At 35.0% G+C, this 21,458-nt stretch overlaps 3 protein-coding genes across 19 annotated transcripts; 2 read left to right on the forward strand and 1 right to left on the reverse strand.

The window, feature by feature from the left end:
- The first annotated feature begins 136 nt into the window (after positions 1–136).
- On the forward strand, positions 137–10,342 carry LOC104793044 (AUGMIN subunit 1). Of its 17 annotated transcripts, none has more exons than XM_087454719.1 (50): positions 137–434; positions 556–624; positions 718–858; positions 928–994; positions 1,080–1,222; positions 1,299–1,389; positions 1,472–1,624; positions 1,700–1,748; positions 1,833–1,870; positions 1,983–2,149; positions 2,243–2,313; positions 2,389–2,469; positions 2,644–2,662; positions 2,822–2,913; positions 3,006–3,149; positions 3,234–3,300; positions 3,445–3,515; positions 3,591–3,679; positions 3,771–3,913; positions 3,990–4,038; positions 4,116–4,258; positions 4,380–4,447; positions 4,541–4,681; positions 4,758–4,806; positions 4,880–4,997; positions 5,068–5,147; positions 5,249–5,344; positions 5,513–5,749; positions 5,826–5,916; positions 6,009–6,161; positions 6,239–6,287; positions 6,380–6,445; positions 6,597–6,681; positions 6,775–6,907; positions 7,029–7,093; positions 7,190–7,258; positions 7,335–7,394; positions 7,494–7,589; positions 7,777–7,805; positions 7,911–7,963; positions 8,075–8,158; positions 8,235–8,482; positions 8,566–8,640; positions 8,795–8,866; positions 8,946–8,984; positions 9,065–9,175; positions 9,358–9,481; positions 9,773–9,910; positions 10,033–10,135; positions 10,267–10,342. In XM_087454719.1, exons 47-50 carry the CDS (start codon positions 9,404–9,406, stop codon positions 10,278–10,280), a joined length of 333 nt encoding a protein of 110 aa, XP_087310845.1. In that variant the 5' UTR covers positions 137–434; positions 556–624; positions 718–858; positions 928–994; positions 1,080–1,222; positions 1,299–1,389; positions 1,472–1,624; positions 1,700–1,748; positions 1,833–1,870; positions 1,983–2,149; positions 2,243–2,313; positions 2,389–2,469; positions 2,644–2,662; positions 2,822–2,913; positions 3,006–3,149; positions 3,234–3,300; positions 3,445–3,515; positions 3,591–3,679; positions 3,771–3,913; positions 3,990–4,038; positions 4,116–4,258; positions 4,380–4,447; positions 4,541–4,681; positions 4,758–4,806; positions 4,880–4,997; positions 5,068–5,147; positions 5,249–5,344; positions 5,513–5,749; positions 5,826–5,916; positions 6,009–6,161; positions 6,239–6,287; positions 6,380–6,445; positions 6,597–6,681; positions 6,775–6,907; positions 7,029–7,093; positions 7,190–7,258; positions 7,335–7,394; positions 7,494–7,589; positions 7,777–7,805; positions 7,911–7,963; positions 8,075–8,158; positions 8,235–8,482; positions 8,566–8,640; positions 8,795–8,866; positions 8,946–8,984; positions 9,065–9,175; positions 9,358–9,403; the 3' UTR covers positions 10,281–10,342. The 17 variants fall into 17 exon arrangements, with proteins under 17 accessions (XP_087310845.1, XP_087310847.1, XP_087310839.1 ...); XM_087454721.1 differs by having other exon boundaries at positions 6,825–6,907; XM_087454716.1 differs by lacking the exons at positions 137–434; positions 556–624 and having other exon boundaries at positions 1,997–2,149; positions 3,382–3,515; positions 6,380–6,522.
- LOC104699382 (mitochondrial fission 1 protein A) lies at positions 10,281–12,094 on the forward strand. The gene is made up of 5 exons (XM_087454711.1): positions 10,281–10,672; positions 11,079–11,220; positions 11,353–11,474; positions 11,609–11,672; positions 11,763–12,094. Exons 1-5 carry the CDS (start codon positions 10,583–10,585, stop codon positions 11,846–11,848), a joined length of 504 nt encoding a protein of 167 aa, XP_087310837.1. The 5' UTR covers positions 10,281–10,582; the 3' UTR covers positions 11,849–12,094.
- A 1,573-nt stretch (positions 12,095–13,667) lies between these two features.
- Positions 13,668–16,400, reverse strand: LOC104793046 (regulatory protein NPR5-like). The gene is made up of 2 exons (XM_087454729.1): positions 15,592–16,400; positions 13,668–14,892 (listed from the first exon to the last, which is right to left on the reverse strand). The coding sequence occupies exons 1-2, from the start codon at positions 16,075–16,077 to the stop codon at positions 13,906–13,908; spliced, it is 1,473 nt and encodes a 490-aa protein (XP_087310855.1). The 5' UTR covers positions 16,078–16,400; the 3' UTR covers positions 13,668–13,905.
- Positions 16,401–21,458: the final 5,058 nt, after the last annotated feature.

Raw genomic sequence — 21,458 nt, forward strand, 5'->3', positions numbered from 1 at the left:
ACGGCGTTGCTTAATCGTAGTGTCTTCTTCGATGGTAAACTAATTCCTCCTCTGTTCTGAACCCTAATCTCTCGTTTTTTTTTTCCGTCTGTGGTGTAGCGAAAACTTGTACTGACTTCTCTGTTTCGTTTTGTAGACTTAAACTGGAGGTTCATCACAAACAAGTCTTGGGAAATCAAAGACGCTCTCGTTCACAAACATTATAGCTTTATTTGCAAGTCTTCTCTCTGTTTTGTCTTGATTTATAGTATTGAATAATATTTTCTTTTGATCTGAGTTATGTGACAACAGGAGGGAGAATTCAGGGGAGATCTAAAAAACGGCAACTCAAGAAGCTCTTTCATGTGTCCAGTTCAATGTACAGGGTGTGTGGATCCACTCTTCATTGCTGCTGCCTCTGGTGCTTAAGGTCAAAGTTTCAGAGATCATCAATGGTAATCCCTTCTACGTTCTTCCATTAAAATTTTCATTCCTTTATATGTTCACTCATATTGTTGTTGTTTATTTGCAGTGACTCTTTATTGCTTTGATTTTATCACTTGTTTTGTAAACTAGGACTCCCCACTCACACGGCTTGGCGGAACCAAAGGCACACTCTCGATGGCAAACATGGTAGCTGTTACTGTAAGTCTTGTCTTTTGTTTTGTCTTGATTTATAATATTTCTTCTTTTTCGAATCATGAATGATGATTTTTTGATTAAGTCATGTGAAAACAGGAGGGACAATTCAGGGGAGATCTTTAAAGGGCAACTCAAGAAGCTCTTTCATGTGTCCAGTAACTGGACTCCAGTTCCATGTACAATTGATGTGAATCCACCCTTGATTGGTGCTTAATATCAAAGTTTCAGAGATCAAAGGTACTCCCATCTCTTTGCTATTTATTTGCAGTGACTCTTATTGCTGTTGACTCTTTATTTACTTTGCAGGACTCCCACTCCCACGGCTTGGGGAACCAGAGGTACACTATCGATGGCAAACATGGTAGCTTGAACTGTAAGTCTTTTCTTTCTTTTGTCTTGTTTGATAGTATTGTCTCCTTTTTCGATGATATTTTTTTGATTGAGTCATGTGACAACAGGATGGAGAATTTAGGGGAAATCTAAAACCGACAACTAAAGAAGCTCTTACATGTGTCCAGTTCCAAGTACAGATGATGTGGATCCACCCTTGATTGATGCTGCCTCTGGTGTTTAATATCAAAATTTCAGAGATCATCAAAACGTACTCCATCTTTTTTATTTTCGATTACATTTTAGTTTTATATATGTTTACTCATACTGTTTTTATTTGTTTGTAGTGACAATGTAATGCGTGTATGGTCAATGTCAAACATGGTTGCATTGAGAACCAAAGGCACACTCTCGATGGCAAACATGGTAGCTGTTACTGTAAGTCTTCTCTTTGTTTTGTCTTGATTTATATTTTTTTCTCCTTTTTCGAATCATGAATGATGATTTTTTAATTCAACAGGATGGAGAATTCAGGGGAGATTTTGAAACGGCAACTCAAGAAGCTCTTTCATGTGTCCAGTTGCAGATACAGTTGATGTGGATCCACCCTTGATTGCTGCTGCCTCTGGTGCTTAATATCAATGTTTGAGAGATCATCAGAGATCATCAAAAGGTACTCCCATCTTTTAGCTTTTTGATTACATTTTAATTTCTATTTTTTACTCATATTGTTGTTATTTGTTTGCAGTGACAGAGTATTGCGTGTATGGTCAATGGCAAACATGGTAGCTTGAACTGTAAGTCCTTTCTTTGTTTTGTCTTGATTGATAGTATTGTCTCCTTTTTCGAATCATGAATTGTAAATTTTTATGTGACAACAGGAGGGAGAATTCGGGGGAGATTTCTTTCATGTGTCCAGGTACAGTTTCAGTTATTTGTTTGCACACTGTCAATGGAAACATGGTAGCTGTTAGTGTAAGTCCTGGGTTTTATCTTGATTTATAGTATTGAATGATAATTTTTATATTAAGTCATGCGACAACAGGAGGGAGAATTCATGGGGGATCTTAAAATGGCAACTCAAGAAGCTACTTCATGTGTCCAGTTCCAGATACAGTTGATGTGGATCCACCCTTGATCGCTCACAGGCCTTGGGGACCAAAAGACACTCTCGATGGCAAACATAATAGCTCTAACTGTAAGTCTTCTCTTTGCTTTGTCTTGATTTATATTATTTTCTCCTTTTTGGAGTCATGAATGATAGTTTTTTTATTGAGTCATGTGACAACAGGAGGGAGAATTCAGGGGAGATCTAAAAAAACTGCAACTCAAGAAGCTCTTTCATTTCAGAGATCATCAAAGGTACTCTCATCTTTTATTTTTTCGATTACATTTTAATTCCTTTATGATACTCATACTGTTGTTGTTTATTTGCAGTGACGGTGTAATGCGTGTATGGTCAATAATGAAACCAAAGGATTCCTCGTTGCAAGCGTAGTATTGCTATTAGACAAGCAGGTTTCTTTCTTTGGTCTTTTGTATGCTCTATGTTCGTTCTGTAGTATGTTCTTCTTAGTTAATTCTTAATTCCTTTGATTCCCCCTTTTTCTGTTTTTTCAAACCATTGGATTAAATCTCCCTGCCTCTGACATGGTGAAATCATGCTCTGTTACTGGATTCTGGATTTATCAGCTGATATACGATGACCAAGGTACTCCTCTTGTTGTGTGGATTTACCCTTTATTGCTGCTGCCTCTTGTGCTTAATATCAAAATTTCAGAGATCATCAAAACGTACTCCCATCTTTTTTATTTTTGATTACATTTTAATTTTATATATGTTTACTCATACTGTTTTTATTTGTTTGTAGTGACAATGTAATGCGTGTATGGTCAATGCAAACATGATATAGCTTGGAGAACCAAAGGCACTCTCTCGATGGCAAACATGGTAGCTGTTACTGTAAGTCTTCTCTTTCTTTATCTTGATTTATAATGTTTTCTCATTTTTTGAATCATGAATGCTAATTTTTTGATCGAGTAATGTGACAACAGGATGGAGAATTCAGGGGAGATCTAAAAAACTGAAACTCAAGAAGTTCTTTCATGTGTCCAGCTCCAGGTGAAAGTGGTGTGGATCCACCTTTGATTGCTGCTGCCTCTGGTGCTTAATATCAATGTTTGAGAGATAATCAAAAGGTACTCCCATCTCTTTGTTTTTCGATTACATTTTAATTTTTTTATGTTAACTCATACTGTTCTTCTCTTATTTTTGTCAACTAGGACTTCCACTCGCACAGCTTGGGGAACCAAAGTCACACTCTCGATGGCAAACATGGTAGCTGTTACTGTAAGTCTTCTCTTTTGTTTTGTCTTGAAATTCTCCTTTTTCGAATCATGAATGATAATTTTTGATAGAGTCATGTGACAGCAGGAGGGACAATTCAGTGGAGATCTTAAAACGGCAACTTAAGAATCTCATTTATATGTCCAGTTCCAGGTACAGTTGATATGGATCCACCCTTGAGTGCTGCTTAATATCAAAGTTTCAGAGATCATCAAAAGGTACTCCCATTTTTTTGTTTTTTGATTACACTTTCATTCATATATGTTTACACATACAGTTGTTATTGATTGCAGGGACAGTGTAATGCGCGTATGGTCAATGGCAAACATGGTAGCTTGGAGAACCAAAGGCACACTCTCTGCAAAATATGCTAGTTGTTACTGTAAGACTTCTCTCTCTTTGTCTTGATTTATAGTATTTTCTCCTATTTTTGAATCATGAATGTTAATTTTGATCGAGTCATGTGACTACAGGATGGAGAATTTAGAGGAAATCTAAAAACAGCAACTCAAAAAGCTCTTTCATGTGTCCATCTCCAGGTGGAATTGGTGTGGATCCATCCTTGATTGCTGCTTCTTCTGGTGCTTAATATCAAAGTTTCAGAGATCATCAAAAGGTAATCCCATCTTTTTGTTTTTCGATTACATTTTAATTCATATATGTTTACTCACTCTGTTGTTATTTGTTTGCAGGGACAGTGTAATGCGTGTATGGTCAATGGCAAGCATGGTAGCTTGTACTGTAAGTCTTTCCTCTATTTTTTTGTCTTGATTTATAGTATTGAATAATAATTTTTGATTTGAGTTATGTGACAACAGGAGGGAGAATTCATGGGAGATCTAAAACCAGCAACTCAAGAAGCTCTTTCATGTGTCCAGTTTCAGGTGTAGTTGATGTGGATCCACTCTTGATTGCTGCTGCCTCTGGTGCTTAATATCAAAGTTTCAGAGATCATCAAAAGGTAGCTCCCATCCTTTGGTTTTTCGATTACATTTTCATTCATATTTGTTCACTCATATTGTTGTTGTTTGTTTGAAGTGACTCTATATTGCTTTGATTTTATCATTTGTTTTGTAAACTAGGACTCCCACTCACACGGCTTGGCGGAAGCAAAGGCACACTCTCGATGGCAAACATGGTAGCTTGAACTGTAAGTCTTTTCTTTCTTTTGTCTTGATTGATAGCATTGTCTCCTTTTTTGAATCATGAATGATACTTTTTTGATTGAGTCATGTGACAACAGAAGGGAGAATTCAGGGGAGATCTAAAACCGGCAGCTCAAGAAGCTCTTCATGTGTCCAGTTCCAGGTCCATTTGATGTGGATCCACCCTTGATTGCTGCTGCCTCTGTGCCTAATATCAAAGTTTCAGAGATCATCAAAAGGTACTCCCATTTTCTTGTTTTTCGATTACATTTTATTTCATATATGTTTACTCACATTGTTGTTATTTGTTTGCAGTGACAGTGTAATGCGTGTATGGTCAATGGCAAACATGGTAGCTTGAACTGTAAGTCTTTTTTTTCTTTGTCTTGATTTATAGTATTGAATAATAATTTTTGATTTGAGTTATGTGACAACAGGAGGGAGATTTCAGGGGAGATCTATTGTAACGGCAACTCAAGAAGCTTTTCATGTGTCTAGTTCCACCCTTGATTGTTGCTGCCTCTGGTGCTTAATATCAGAAGTTCAGAGATCGAGGTACTCCTATCTTTTTAACTTTAGATTACATTCCTTTATGTTTACTCATAGTGTTGTTGTTTGTTTGCAGTGACAGTGTTATGCGTGTATGGTCAATAATGAAACGATGGGTTCCGGGTTGCAAGCGTAGTTTGTCTCTTGGACAATCAGGTTTCTTTTTTGGGTCTATTGTATGCTCTATGTTCGTCATGTAGTATATTCTTCTTAGTTAAGTCTTTTTTTGTTCGATTCCTCTTTTTTTTTTTTCTCAGATAGGCCATTGGATAAAATCTCTCTCCCTGCCTCTGTGATGGTGAAATCATGCTCTGGTACTGGATTCTGGATTATCTGCTGATTATATTGCCAAGGTACTCACTTGTACATACGGTCTTTTACGCCAGATTTTATCTCTTATTTATGAGACGTGGTGGTTTTACATATAGCACAACTGATATGGCTGCTCTATGGTGGGTTAATTTAGTAGGCTATATATATACCTCATATATCTTACTTTGTTTATGTGTTTTTACTTGCAGTTTGAACTTGATTTGAGTTATGTGACAACAGGAGGGAGAATTCAAGGGAGATCTAAAAAAGGCAACACAAGAAGCTATTTCACGAGTCCAGGGAATTCAAGGGAGATCTAAAAAACGGCAACACAAGAAGCTAATTCACGAGTCCAGTTCCAGGTGCAGTTGATGTGGATCCTGGATCCACTCTTGATTGCTGCTGCCTCTGGTGCTTAATATCAAAGATTCAGAGATCATCAAAAGGTACTCCCATCTTTTTTGTTTTCGATTACATTTAAATTCATTTATGTTTACTCATACTGTTGTTGTTTGTTTGCAGGGACAGTGTAATGCGTGTATGGTCAATGTCAAACATGGTAGCTTGGAGAACCAAAGACACACTCTCGATGGTAAACATGGTAGCTGTTACTGTAAGTCTTCTCTTTGTTTTGTCTTGATTTATAATTTTTTCTCCTTTTCGAATCATGAATGGTGATTTTTTAATTAAGTCATGTGAGAACAGGATGGAGAATTCAGGGGAGATCTTGAAACGGCAACTCAAGAAGCTCCTTCATGTGTCCAGTTGCAGATACAGTTGATGTGGATCCACCCTTGATTGCTGCTGCCTTAGGTGCTTAATATCAAAGTTTGAGAGATCATCAGAGATCATCAAAAGGTACCCCCATCTTTTTGTTTTTTGATTACATTTTAATTCATATTTTTTTACTCAGTGTTGTTGTTATTTGTTTGCAGTGACAGTGTAATGCGTGTATGGTCAATGGCAAACATGGTAGCTTGAAGTGTAAGTCATTTCTTTGTTTTGTCTTGATTGATAGTATTGTCTCCTTTTTTGGATCATGAATGATAATTTTTTATTGAGTCATCTGATAACAGGAGGGAGAATTCAGGGGAGATCTAAAACCGGAAACTCAAGAAGCTCATTTATATGTCCAGTTACAGGTACAGTTGATGTGGATCCACCCTTGATTGCTGGAGCTTCTGGGGCTTAATATCAAAGTTTCAGAGATAATCGAAAGGTCCCATCTTTTTGTTTTTCTATTACATTTTAATTCATATATGTTTACTCAATAGTGTTGTTGTTTGTTTGCAGTGACAGTGTAATGCGTGTATACATAATGGCAAACATGGTGGCTTGGAGAACCAAAGGCACACTCTCGATGGCAAACATGGTAGCTGTAAGTGTTCTCTTTGTTTTGTCTTGATTTATAATATTTTCTCCTTTTTCGAATCATGAATGATAATTTGTTGATTGAGTCATGTGACAACAGCAGGGAGAATTCATGGGAGATCTTAAAACGAAGCTCTTTCATTTGTCCAGTTCCAGGTACAGTTAATGTGGATCCATCCTTGATTGCTGCTGCCACTGGTGCTTAATATCAAAGTTCCAGAGATCATCGAAAGGTACTCCCATCTCTTTGTTTTTGGATTACATTTTAATTCATATTTGTTTACTAATACTGTTGTTATTTGTTTGCAGTGACTCTTTATTACTTTGATTTTATAACTTTTTTTTTTAAACTAGGACTCCCACTCACACGGCTTGGGGACCAAAAGACACTCTCGATGGCAAACATGGTAGCTTTAACTGTAAGTCGTCTCTTTGTTTTGTCTTGATTTATATTATTTTCTCCTTTTTGGAGTCATGAATGATAGTTTTTTTATTGACTCATGTGACAACAATAGGAAAAATTCAGGGGAGATCTAAAAAAAACTGCAACTCAAGAAGCTCTTTCATCTCAGAGATCATCAAAGGTACTCTCATCTTTTATTTTTTCGATTACATTTTAATTCCTTTATGTCTACTCATACTGTTGTTGTTTGTTTGCAGTGACGGTGTAATGCGTGTATGGTCAATAATGAAACCGTAGTGTTGCTATTGGACAAGCAGGTTTCTTTCTTTGGTCTTTTGTATGCTCTATGTTCGTCCTGTAGTATATTCTTCTTAGTTAAATCTTTTTTGTGTGTGATTCCTTATTTTTTTTCTCAGATAGGCCATTGGATCAAATCTCTCTCCCTGCCTCTGACATGGTGAAAACATGCTCTGTTACTGGATTCTGGATTTATCAGCTGATATATGGCCAAGGTACTCCTCTTGTTGTGTTTTTGCTCACGTGTACATACGGTCTTTTTACATCAGATATTCTCTTATTTATGCGACGTGGTGGTTTTACCTGTAGCACAACTGATATGGCTGCTCTATGGTGGGTTAATTTAGTAGGCTATATATATACCTCATATATTTTACTTTGTTTTTATGTTTTTACTTGCAGTCTGAACTTGCTGAATCTGCCTGGCTCAGGTATCGACTTAAGCTCTCTTGTTTCTCTCTCGTTTTTCCTTTTATTTTTCCTTCTGTAGTTATCGAATACTTTTACTGATTTATCTGTTTGGTTTTGTAAACTAGGACTTCCATGTACACGGCTTGGTCAACCAAAGACACTCCCTCGATGACAAACTGTAAGTCTTTTTTTGTATTTTTCATAATATATTCCTTCTGTTTCCTCATGTTTCATGAATGATATTTTTTTGATCAGTCATGTGACAACTCAAGCTATTTCATGTATCTAGTTCCAGGTAAAGTTGATGTGGATCCACCCTGCCTTGATTGCTGCCTCTGGTGCCTAATATCAAAGTTTCAGAGATCATCAAAAGGTACTCCCATCTTTTTGTTTTTCGATTACATTTTAACTCCTTTTTGTCTACTCATACTGTCTTTGTTTGTTTGCAGTGATAGTGTAATGCCTGTATGGTCAATAATGAAACCTAAGGGTTTCTTATCAATGGAATTGACACATGGGGGCGCCTACTCTTCCTATTAAGAGAATGTGGTTGATTTTTATTCTCCCAACATTGCATGTTGGTCATCTAAGATCACCTATCATCGGTGACACGATTACTCAATGAAGGTTGAAGTTCTACGCATAGGACATGTTTGTTACTAGGGAACACATGTTAGCTACTTTTCTACTTTTTTAGGTGATTACTTAATTGTCTTATTCCATTATTATTTTTATCAAACGAATTTTAACTGCCAATTTTTCCTTCCCCACCCCCTGCAGGCTGGCATGCTAATGGAGGAATTTCCTTGTTCAGCTAGAGCTAGTGCGGGTGTGACAACAATTGGACATTTTCAGGTCAGCTGCCTTGCATCATATCATAGAATCTCAAGCTTTACAGTTACTTTTATACCAATATTGCTTTATGTGAAAGTCTAAATCAATTCAGTTTTGATGGAGACTGTCAGAGGTGATTTTGGTTTTCCTTTTTTACTCTGAATCATGCTCTCAGAAAACCAGGATGGGTTCCAGCCAATTATTTTTTAGGTGTATTCCTTGGAGGAGATTGGCAAGCGGTTTAGAAGTCTGTATACTGATACAGTCCGCCTAAGTTCTCCTAATGCTGTCATTAATTCTCAAATATTTTGGCTTGACTTTTCCAGATGAAGATAATGCCACCAGACGAAGTTGAAAGCAAACAGGTAAAGGTTTATTTAACTCTTAATAAATTTGCTAGTTCAGTTACATTTTACCCTTTCCAGTCTCTACCATGATTTTGCAGAAGAATAAAGCTGAGGATGATGATGGAACGAGCATTCCGGTTCACTCTGCCTTCACTCTGCCTTGTTCAGCTAGAACTAGTGCGCGTGTGACAACAATTAAACATTTTCAGGTCAGTCTGACGTATTTGAAGAAGTAAGATTTGTAATATTAGAATCATATGGATTGAACTTTTAATATGATCTCACTGGTGCTGTACATGTAAACCTTGCCATGTTTTGAGGGGATGTTAAACAGATAAACTTTTCCTTTGAGAAATGACTTATCTTACTTTATCTGCGTGCGCTGTGACAGAATTATTGCGCAGCTAGAAGACGATGTAGTCCCTTGTGAATCACAGATGGAGAATTGGAAAACAAATTTGGAAGTAATGGCAGTGAAGGAGGAACAATACATACATCAGTACAAGAAGTATGAGGTAAACGCCTTCTTTTTTCAGGTTTTACATTCTCATTTGGTAATAGGTAAACCGAGAATCAGATATATGCAATTAGATGTGGATAAAGTTATTTTAGTAATATCATAAACACACACTCTGATAAAGATCTAGATCGTATAAGAACTGCAGTAGCTACGCATCATTATCATATGCTGTAGAAAAAAATGGTTAAAAAAAACTTCAGCATAATGTGAGGTTGTTATGATTATATGGAGGATTTGGCTCCTTGAAAGAATCTGACAAAGTCAAAATGTATGGTTATGATGGCAGATGTTACTCAATCGTGTTGGCTACAGTCCAAAGATCAGCCACAGAGAGCTGGTAGAAATGGCAGAGCACCTGAAGGAATTGGAGAAGATGACAAAACCTGTCCTTGATACTCTAAGAAGCTACCAGGATTTACCTCCGGTAATCTTCATCTTTAGTTCTCAAAGCCTTCATTGATCTGCATTATCAGTTTCCTATTTGTTATTGGTTCATTTGCTAGTCCCGGTTCACAGTAGATATGCTTACCTCATTTCTTCAAACAGGACAAAGCTCTGGCTGCACTAGCAATCGAAGACAAGAAAAGACAGTTTGCATCTGCGGAAAAGTATCTAGAAGAAGTATTACAATCAGCCCTTGAGACAAGCGGTGAGTGATCTTTTATATAAAACCTGAAAAATATTCTGTTTTTTTTGGGGGGTATATAAACGTGCAACTTGTGTGTTTGAGAGGCTATCCATTGCTTTGTAACTTTACCCTTTTTTACTCTCATTGTTTAGATATCTCGTGCTGAGAAGAAGACTAATGTAACAATCTTCTTAATGCCAAACTAAAGCCAAACCTATCAACAGACAACAGCAGAGAAAAGTCAAATCACTATTGTTCAGGGGCTATTTCCTTGATCAAACATAAGTATAGAGACGACTTTCTAAAAATCCCGAAAACACAGGGGTCGTATGACAATTAAAAAAAAAAAAAGAATATTCTTCTTCATCGAGAGTCAAGTCTTCTCTCCCTCTCTCTGTTGAATGAAGAGAAGATATTTTTAAGAAGTAATCTGTTGGATCGGCTCAATCTCTCAATTCACAATCAAAAATGGGTTCAATGGGAAATTTTTTCGACTCCGTTGGTTCTTTCTTCTCCGGCGGCGACAAAATCCCATGGTGCGAGCGAGATGTCATCGTTGTAAGTTTCTTCTTTCTCTGTGTTTTTTTTGTTTGAAAAGAGAAATCACCAACGAGTTTTACACAGCTGTTTTCTGGGGTTTACGAAATTAGTTTGATTTCTCAATGATTGCTTGTCCTTGATCGTATCTCTTTATTCGAGGAAATAAACGTCTGAACTAAGGCTTGAGTAATTTTTATGAATTGTGTTTGATCGAAACTAGAGAAACAAACCCTAAATGTTCAAAATTCTCGTAATTAATCACAAATGGTATCAAACTTTCCCGTGGAATTCGTTTATTTGCATAAAAATTTTGGTTTTTTTTTTTTGGGTCAAAAGTCATCATCTTTGTGGAACTTTACCAAATGTATGATAGCTTAAACATGTAAGATAGCTTCATGTCTTTTCTAATGCTTTGCATTTTAAGGGGTGTGAGAAAGAGGTGAAGGAGTCCACTACTAATGGTGACTCTGAAGATAAGAAGAAAGAGAGCATTATGCGTTTATCTTGGGCTCTTGTTCATTCTCGCCAAGCTGAAGATATCCAGCGTGGTATTGACATGCTCGAAGGTTTTACTTACTTCTTTTACTTCTATTTCTATTTTACTTTTTATCTTAATCTAATCAAAGCTTTTACCTTTCATGGTGGTGTTAAGTGTAAACTAGTATTTTGACCAACAACCCTTTTGTTTTTGTTGGCAGCTTCTCTAGCAACCAGTAGCCCTCCTTTGGAAGACCGAGAGAAGCTTTATCTTCTTGCTGTTGGATATTACCGGACTGGAGATTACTCTAAGAGCAGGCACCTCGTCCAACGTTGTATTCAGGTTCTTACTTTCCCCCCTCCCCCCCCCCCCCCCCCCCCGCCCACATCCTGATGATATTAGGTGGGATCATTGTGTTGATGTTATCTATCTACTTCTTGATTATTCTTTTAATGGTGTGTTTCTGTCTTCTATAGATTCAACCTGATTGGAGGCAAGCTTTGGTCTTGAAGAAAACCATTGAAGACAAGATCGCCAAGGGTAAATTGAAAAGCGGTTTTTTCAATCCTTTTTTCACCAATCTGAACAAATGATATCTGATGTTAAACTTTATTGGTCTTATTTTTGCAGATGGTGTTATTGGGATAGGCATCACGGCAACAGCCGTTGGCCTCATAGCTGGTGGAATCGCTGCAGCTTTGGCTCGCAAGAAATGACCTAGTTTTTCCTCAGATTCTGTGTGCATACAATGAGAAGATGCTATTAAGCTTTTAAACAAGTTTTGTTTTTCCAGCCTTGGATTGGATTTTTAAGTTGTTTTACATAATCGTTACCTTATCTTATGTGCTCTGCTCATATAATGATTCTCCCACGCATATATCCCAAAGCTGTGATTTGAAACCAATCAACATCTTTATTGTAACTTTGTTAGCGTTGTGTTTTGAAGAAAGATTTGATCTGTATGGATTCTTGTGTCCCACATACCCTTACAATGTTGCACCATAGTCCATAGTCTCTACGTAAGTTGGTTAATTGCGAACCAAGTGTGTAAAAAGCTTACATAGAGTTATGTATATTAGTCTTCAAAAGTGAATATTTTGCTGTTCATATTGATGATATTTAGTGTTTTTTCCACTGATGTTCTATATCTGTATAATAAATTATTTCTACATTTCATGATTGGTTTTATGTTATTACTATATTATTTTTAATTCAGTGGTTATTACATTTTCAAGTGTTATATCTCATGCTAATAATAGACAGGCCAAAAGAAAAAATTTGTGGAAAAAAGATGCGAGGGGAAAAAAATAATACAGCCAAAAAAATGATTTTATATGAGATGAAAGCGAAGTATAAAAAAATAAACACTGACCGAAGACACTACTAGATCGGATTTGATTGGGCTCTACATTGTAGAGGTGACATTGACACTCCCATAAATATTGGCTTTTCTACTTTTTCATTTTTATTTTTATTTATTTGTTTTCCTTTGTTTTATATATGTGTGGGGTGTTTTTATCTGATCACAGGTGTTTCCTTATGTAATGTCCCAATCTCGTTGTGTTAATCTTTACACGACAATAGATTTGATGTTTCAATTTTAAGTTAGAGACGAAAGACTGATTGCTTCCATTCTAAGTTTACCAATCAATTCAAATCCTCATTATTAAAGCTATATTAACTATTGTCTTTATTCCTCATATTTTAGCCTCTTAACTTTATAATTAATTTATTTTTGTCAAAACCCAATGTTTTCTTTTACAGTCAACTGTACATTATTTATAATTTGTAGTTTATTCTCCTTAACAAACAAACAAAATGTTGTAGTTTTTACTCTCTAAATTCTATTAAATAAGTTAAGGAAAATATATTTTCAAATAAATTTGAGAAAAAAAGCAATAAGAAGTTACGATGATATCGTATTATCATCTCATGTTTCAATTTTGGTAAATAATACGATGAAGATTTGAGTTAGGAATAATTCATGAATTTTCTTAATTTCAAGATCAATATGTCAGGCAATAACTTAGAGGTAAAATTTGGTGCACGTGAAATCACTCGTTAATTATATCAGCGATATTCGACGTCAATAACAAATAATTATAATAATTGCATATCGTTTTATACGACGATAGGACAAACACAGCCACACATCAAATATTTAGTAATTACCGAAACTTTTCAAAGGGTAAGAAAAAGAGACAATATATGATTATATATATTTATTTATATACGCGATTAGACATTGCTGATGCAAATACGTACAAAAACTTCAATTAAACGACAGTTCTCGAATCACGAATAAAACAAAATCATGTAGAACTATTATTATTGTGATAGGTTTAACATTTCGAGCAACAGCAATTCTCAACCAGACAGAACATCTCTCTTCTTTCTTTATTTTTCTTAACCGGAAGACCTCCTCGTGCATAACATACATATACTATTGCTGTACCTAGTGAGTTCGGTTGATTCAGCTAAATAAATTCGAAAGTGCCTTAATAGAAGTATGAGAGAATATGAACTAGGAAGAAATTAGGGTAGAAATATAAGGAATTAAATGATGGCAAAATGATTAATTAATTGATACAACCTCCTCTAGAGCAGCTAAAAATTAATAAACCTAAGTCTTTAATCATATAACGCATCTCCTGATATGTCCTCATCATTTTCCATATACAAAAATATATATAGAAGAGATATAAGAACTAAATTTAATAAAATATATTTCCGAGTCTTAATTAATGGTTGAGATATAGAGACCAATAAGGAACTAGAAGTGATGTTGATGATGGTGATGATACATTGTAGACGGGTCATGATGATGATGATGCCGACTCATACCTTCCCTCTGACTGTTATGATCATCCCCTTGATCACGTCCCGGACCCATCTGACCCGTACCTGCTCCTAGATTGAGATAAACCAATCTTGAATCCAAATTGTTATTGCTCCCTCCACTGCTTCCACTATTGTGCTCCTCGTTCATATGAGGGTAAATACCGGCATTGTTATCATTATTGTGATTGTTGCTATTGTTTCCTTCTTCTCGAGATATCACCATTGCAGCGGACTGAACAAGCTCAAGGCAAAGCCTAAGCTTGTTCGGCTCAATGTGAGTCAATCCAGGAACTGCCCCCTTGAACAAGAAATCCGAAGTTAGTGTTCTAAGGATATCAAGAGGAGTGATTCCACCAACTGTCCGAACATTAGGATCGGCGTGGTGGTCTAACAGAACAGCCACCATGTCGGGAGAGACCATTTCAGCAGCAATGTGTAACGGTGTTTTCCCCGCGGGACCTGCCGGATAATTCACATCGGCAGCTCCAAGTTCAAGCAAAGCCTTCACAACTTCTCTACTACAGCTTTCAACAGCGTAATGCAATGCTAGTGACTCATCAAGATTGAGTCCTTCTCCCATAACCATCAGCTTCACTAGCTCCACGTCTGATGAATCCAAAGCTCGTCTCATCCTTCTAATCTTTTGATCTTCAAGGTCTTGAGCTACGCTGAGATCATGGTGGTGGTTGTGAGGCATTAGAGAACGGAGAGCTATGGAAGATTTGAGACGAAGCTCTTCGATTTTGGCTACAACATCAATGGGGATATGTTTGGCTAGAATCTCCGGTGGGAGACCTGATTTAGCAACTAAGTGAGAGCAAGTGGTCCATAATTGATGCATGTCTTGTTTCCTTGATGCTATTAAGACTTTCATCACATCTTCAATAGATGCTTTCTCCACCATGCTTGCCAATTGTTTCTGCCAATCATACAAAACAGCTTATTTGGTTAGTATGATATAATTCCAAAGAACCGACATAGTTTCCACAAGTGGGTTTAATAATTTCCTTTTTTAGGTTATGGTTTTGTTTCTATTAATTAGCTTTCTTGTCATCTCAGATGGATTTTTTGATGGTGGAGTAGGTTTTATTCCTTATCTATATAGATTATCACCGAAATCTCCAAATGAGGAAAATTGAGGGAATAGTGGGATTGGATAAGAAACTAAGACCAAGGAATGAATAGAGATCCAACTACAAAAACATATAGCTCTTCAAAGTTTCTACTTTTAGGAAAATTCTCTTCCGTGCAACAAAACCACCGTCTTCTACTTTCGGAAAATTATCCGACGAAGATGGTTTCAATGCCAAAAAAAAAAAAAAAAAATCAAAGCATACATGAAATTAAGACAAGAACAAAAACAGTTTAACACATATATATACATACACGTTTATATGCAATCAAAGGAGTTTTGAAAGTTAATAAATTGAAGCCAAAACAGTGAAAGAAAACAATCGAAACAAAAGGGATTTGTGATTTAAAAAATTTAAGCCAAACTCATGAAAGAATAAAATCCAAAAGAAGAAGCAGAACCAAAAAAAAGAACTTTTCAATTTTGTTTCCTTTTGATGTGCATGGAAAATAAAAATTAGTGAAGGCAGAGAAAGATAGAGAGAACCTGAGTGAGCAATGCGAGCTGCTCGACGCCGAAGTAACGAGAGGCGGCAAGAGTGTCAAGAGCAAGATCAACGGCAGCTGAGCAATGCGTGTGCCAACATCCTCTCTCGCCACAATTGGGTCTCGGCTCGTGTTTCTGCGGCACGATCGAGACTTGTCCGCTATAAAGAAACTGAAGAAGCAACAGAAACACCTCGTAGCCGACTGAGTTCACTGGTATAACTCCAGCTGGTGTCGTGGAGCCTCTTGTTGGGCTAGCGGGTACGGACCCATGTCGGGTCGGGTCTATGCCTGTCCCCGCTTGCGGTGAGTCGTTCCCACAGAAGAATTTCCTGAAGAAAAGACTCCGAGCGGCGAGGATGCAACGGTGAGCGTGGACTAAACGACCTTCAACACTGAAAGTCACGTCGGAGAAAGCTTGACCGTTGATTAGTAGGTTTAAGAAATCCAACGATAGAGATCTCAAGGATTCTTCAAGGCTGCTCATCCTCTTCGTCAAAAAGTTGTTGCTTCTTGAATTCTCTCTAGAACAAAGCTAGCTAGGGTTTAGCAAGAAGACTTGTAGGGAAAAAAAAAGGTTGCCTCCTTTGATTGAGTTTGTTGGCTAGTAGAAGATGAAGGTTCGAAAAAGAGGAGAATAAATTTCCCGGGGGAGAAAAGATTAAGCTTTGATCTTTTGAAGCTTCTTGCTCCTCTCTCAGAGAAAGAAGAAGAAGAGAGAGAAGGATTCGTTTATTACTTTGTGGTGTTAGATATTTTTTGGACTGATAAGAGAGAGAGAGAGATTTGAATGGATGAACCGGGCGGCTCAGATATTTAAACCATGTAGGTAAAAATTTAGTAACTATTTTGTCTTGATGCCGGTTACCAAAGGGTTAAAGTAGTATTTTAATTAGTGATTTGGTTACTAAAATTGGAAAATATTTATTAAGAAGAAAAAGAATACAAGGTGGGCCAAATCTATTAATGGAATAAATGTATAATTGAATGAGAAAATTTATAATAATGATCAAGTGTTTAAATAAATAATGAGCATCATTAGCACCTGACTAATCAAAATCCTACTTAAATCTCACCGAACATAAGATTTCCAAAACGAGGCGTATGTAATTTGAGTAGGATAATATAATAAATCCAAGATCCTCGGCAATTGTCTTTTTGGCTTGATACACAACATGTGAAAGCCTGAACAAAACACCATGGTTATATATATTACATACACATATGTTATAGAAATATGTATATGTAAAGGATGTGCGTGTGCATGGAGGAGGAGGAGATGGGATAAAATGGTAAAATTGGGAGGGGAAGGTGATGGATAAGAACATAGGCCTAATTTAAGTTAAAAGACAGACAGAAGGAAGGAGTGAAATAAATTTTCATAACTGTTGTGCAATGTGATTTGATGGTTTTCTGTTTGACCGTTGGACCAATCCTCCCCATTCTCCTTTTTCCTACTCCTTTACTTTACTCTTTTCTTTGCTTTACTTTGTGGTTTTTTTTTGGCTAGGTATTAAATATTTCTCTAAACCAGAAGATCCCGCGAACAAAACTAATCCCTCGATTATACGAAAGAGCTGGGATATTCTTACAATCTAAGGCATGCACAGTAACCAAATGTAATTAAAGTATTCCTATTAAGACTAACCTAGCTAGAAAGATCGAACATTTTACTTAACTACAAATACGAGCCCTAAATCTTGTAAGCAACATGGAGCTTTTTAACTGAAAATTTATATTTGCTAGTTTAGTGGTTGCTCAAATTGTAAATAATATTAGATTACTAAATTCATTTTCTTTTTGATTTGCACATGTTGTTAAGTGAGTGATCTGTTGTATTTACATTTCTTGTGGGTTGAATTATTTATTGACAATTAGATATCTTTTAGGATAACTATCATGAATAATATTATTATATGTAAGAAGTTAGCATTTTGTATATTAATGGTGATGAAGATATGTTTCATAAATAAAGATAAATTGCACTAGATGGCAACATAATAGAATAACTAAGAAAATGGGTTAAAACATTTGTTTTTTATGATTTCATCCTTGTGACTAATTTAAACATTACGAAATCCATATTTTTCTTATTTTGTAATATAATATTTTATATAAATACTTAATTTATCAAATATGTTTTTATTTTGTTATTTAAACATGTGATCTACTAATTTTAGGCTTTAATTATTATTTAGCGTGTTAAATATTGATACAAAGAATATCAAAATAATATGTTTTAAATGTAAAATTCATACCGTTTTATCACATATTTTTTGAGCTTTTTTTCTATCGTTTTTTACTCTTGAAACTATTAACACTATAAATTTGTCGACTGTGAATTAAAATGATAAGATGTCGTTTATAAGAAACTTCAACTGAAATGAAGGTACAGTACTTGTTAAAGAAAAAGAAAACTAAATCATATATGCTGGTAATCATCAAACAAAGCTATTATTCGACTAACATGCAAGAATCAAATCAATCAGGTAGAGAATGAAATTAATGTGAAACATCCAACCACAGAAGTCAAGACGTGGCTCTGATAATGGCGCAGTCGTGGTCTCAGTTGAGAAAGCTGTATTTAACTAGTTGGACTGGACTGGACCAATCAAATTAAATTCATTCTTCTTTATAAAAAAACGTATAATAATAACACATGGATGGGAGAGAGTGGGAAGGACATGGAGAAGCGTGTCGGCCGGATCGATAGGGTCCTTCTTGTTTTTTTTTTTTTTTTTTTCTTCTATTATTATTACAAAACGGTAGTATACAAGAATTAGTTTTATTATTTGGTCATTCGTAAATAAAGTTTTCTTATTTCTTCCCAGTGAAAATTTACATTATTTTGCTAAAAATAAGATCTCATATTAACATCTACGCCTTGTCAAAAAGGTCATTTTAGTTATTAGAACTTTTATTTTTAGATGTAATGAAAAAGATGATGGAATGAAATCTTGTACGAACTATATATTTTGTTTTGGTATATCTTTGTTATTTACGTCGTGCGTTTGAGGGGTGCACGTGCGAGATGATATATTTTGAAGGAAAAAAAAAAAAAGCTATTTGTTTGGTAATTTCAGGGTAAAAAGGAAAGTGAGAAAAAATAAGAGAAAAAAGAATGACAACACACAGAAGGGCACTGACAGTCGTATGATAAGGAAGTGGTTCGATTTGACGTTTGACTTGTCTTTTCATTCTCTCTCTCTTCTTTTCAATTTTTTTCCTTTCAACCCATCTTAAATTGTAAATTGTAGAAGCATTTCTTTTGTCAAACACATGAAAATATGGTTTCTTTTCATTATTAACTCAGTGAAATTGATGTTTGTGTATATCGAAATTAATAAATATCCTATTTATCGGGTCTTTTTTCTTCACATCTTACATGTCATATATGTGTGTATGTATATATATAGGTAAAAGTTTGAAACACACACTTGTCGTGATTGGCCTAGATTGCGTAAGTCTTGTGTGTTGAGTTTTCCCATTCTGTCTTAGGTCAATTATGCTATTCATTTAATGGTCTTTTACACTATTACTAGCTAGGATTAGTGTTTTTATAGAAGACGAAACATATATTTGGTGGTTTTCTAGAATTTGGATAAAGTCCTCAATGTTTTCACCTAGTTATTTAACCTGTTGTTTGTTAATAGCTGAGAGCTTATACATTTTGAATAAATACCTTGCTGTTCTATATCTACAAACTGTAATGAAAAATACATGAATATAGTTTGGAAGAAATCACAGGTACGCAATTTTATTTTCTATCTATATTTTTTTTTTTTTAAACAAAGAACAGAAGGTAAAATATTGGGTAGTCATCTCAATTAGTTACCAGAGAGTAAATGGGAAAGCGGGTCCTGGTTTTGACGGGATCCTAAAGTTTTTGCTACCTACTATTTGTATATCTTACCCATCTTTAGTTTCCTTAACACTCATTTTTTCTGTTAAAGATTCCGTCACACTCGGTTTATTTATAGTTTATCATATATCTATAAAATAAAAAATTTTATTCAATAAACTTTTAATTTAGTGTAAAGTAATTAATTGAAATATTTACAAGAAATACAAAATGGTTGGAAATTATGTTTCGCTAATGTGTGTTTTCACTAGGCCTGGGCATTTGGATATCCGATCGGATTTGGGTTCGGATGTTTGGGTTTTCGGATTTTCGGATATAGAGATATAAAATCTGATCGGGTATTTTTTAATATCAGATCGGGTTCGGATCGGATGTCTTCGGGTTCGCGTAATTTTGGGTTACCCGAAGTCATAAAAAAAAAATCTGTCTTAAAAAAAAAAATACTTTCTATCTTCCTCTTCTTGTTTCCTTCTTCTTCATCTCTTTTTTCAACAAAAAAACCCTAGATTTGTTTATCCATGGCCACTACTTCAAAAATTAAATCCTTCAAATTCCCTACCAAATCTAATATTTATAGCAAATTATACGATATGATTCATATTTATTTTCCATCCTCACTCACTCTTCAAACCCCACAAACTATATTTTTTTTTATAGATTTGATTGTCATGTTTCTACTAAAATTAATTTGGGTAATAAAAAAAATAAAACAATTATGGGTTCTGTTGATTGAGAAAGAAAAAAATAAATCAATTTTAGAATACATAATTATATATATATATATATAAATAATTAACGTTTTCATACTATGACATAAAACTAAGGTTGCAAAATGGTTTATGATAAACTTCTAAATGCCTAAGGTACTGGGTTCAAACCCACTTAGATACATTTTTGTATTTATTTCGGATTAGTTCGGATATCCGAATTTCAAAGAAACTAAATCCAATCGGGTATTTAGTACTATCCGAATCCGAACCGAACTGTCTATTTCGGGTCGGGTTCGGGTTCGGATTTCAGATTCGGTTAAAATGTTGAGGCCTAGTTTTCACCCAAACTATATAATCCATGTTATTTAAAAAAATGGGTTAGGTCTATACACTATACTCCATCAATAATAATTTAGTAAAAAGAGACAAAGAAGACTCCAAAAATGTGAGCATAATTAGAATTAGTCTTTACTCTATATTAGAGTCCATTTTAGGCTAAATCCTTTCTAGTGACCCGACAATTCCACCTATCTTTAGTTATTGTATTGAAATTTGATTATCTTTAAATGTACTCACTAATTATATAAATTAAAGTATATACTATATGCTATTGCATATAGATTCTGATGATTACGCAAAATATGTAGCAAAATATTTTTTATGATCAATGATTCTATGTGCATGTTTACGATCAATAATAATCCAAACATAATTTAATTAACAATGAAACCCCACATTGTGTGTTTCATATTCCATATATGCAACTTTCTGAAAACTTTTTTAAAACATATTTAAATTTATTCCCCATTCCTTTTTCTTCCCCTTTCTCTTTTCTTTATCTTAAGAAATTATTTTTCTGTCATTTGCTTACTTTTTGTTTTCCATACCCCGACAGCATTAATTATTTATTATATTACACGATTAAGGGAAAAGTTAAAAGATGCCACCTAAACATTTATATATTAAATAATTAAAATTGATACGTGGAGAAATATTGATCACTCTATTCCTAAACTACTTAATTTTATCCACTCATACAATACTTTTTTTTCTGTCATTTGCTTGCTTTTTTTTCCTTTCCAAAACACTAAAAGCTTACAGTCTTCGTTTTTCTTTACAAACTTAAATGTATAATTAAATAATATTTAAATATATAATCGAGGTATGTGTGGATTACGTGTATGAATAGTTAGAAAAATTGTACTAATGAATTATCTATAATAAGAACTCAAAGAAACAAGTGAAACTATTCACATGGCTAATTAATCCTGTTTAATTTGGCAATCTTCACTGTTA

Source organism: Camelina sativa, chromosome 6 (genome assembly GCF_030686135.1).
Source record: "Camelina sativa cultivar CO46 ecotype springtype chromosome 6, ASM3068613v1".
Taxonomy (NCBI): Eukaryota; Viridiplantae; Streptophyta; class Magnoliopsida; order Brassicales; family Brassicaceae; genus Camelina; species Camelina sativa.

Bases quoted from the DNA above. Each gene is read 5' to 3' on its own strand.
- LOC104699382 (XM_087454711.1), top strand. From the start codon at position 10,583: ATGGGTTCAATGGGAAATTTTTTCGACTCCGTTGGTTCTTTCTTCTCC. The intron at 11,221-11,352 runs GTTTTACTTACT...TTTTGTTGGCAG, and splicing joins TGGTATTGACATGCTCGAAG to CTTCTCTAGCAACCAGTAGC. The intron at 11,475-11,608 runs GTTCTTACTTTC...TGTCTTCTATAG, and splicing joins TCGTCCAACGTTGTATTCAG to ATTCAACCTGATTGGAGGCA.
- LOC104793044 (XM_087454713.1), top strand. The intron at 8,867-8,945 runs GTCTGTATACTG...TGACTTTTCCAG, and splicing joins GATTGGCAAGCGGTTTAGAA to ATGAAGATAATGCCACCAGA. The intron at 8,985-9,064 runs GTAAAGGTTTAT...ATGATTTTGCAG, and splicing joins ACGAAGTTGAAAGCAAACAG to AAGAATAAAGCTGAGGATGA.
- LOC104793046 (XM_087454729.1), bottom strand. From the start codon at position 16,077: ATGAGCAGCCTTGAAGAATCCTTGAGATCTCTATCGTTGGATTTCTTA. The intron at 14,893-15,591 runs GTTCTCTCTATC...TATGATTGGCAG, and splicing joins AGCTCGCATTGCTCACTCAG to AAACAATTGGCAAGCATGGT.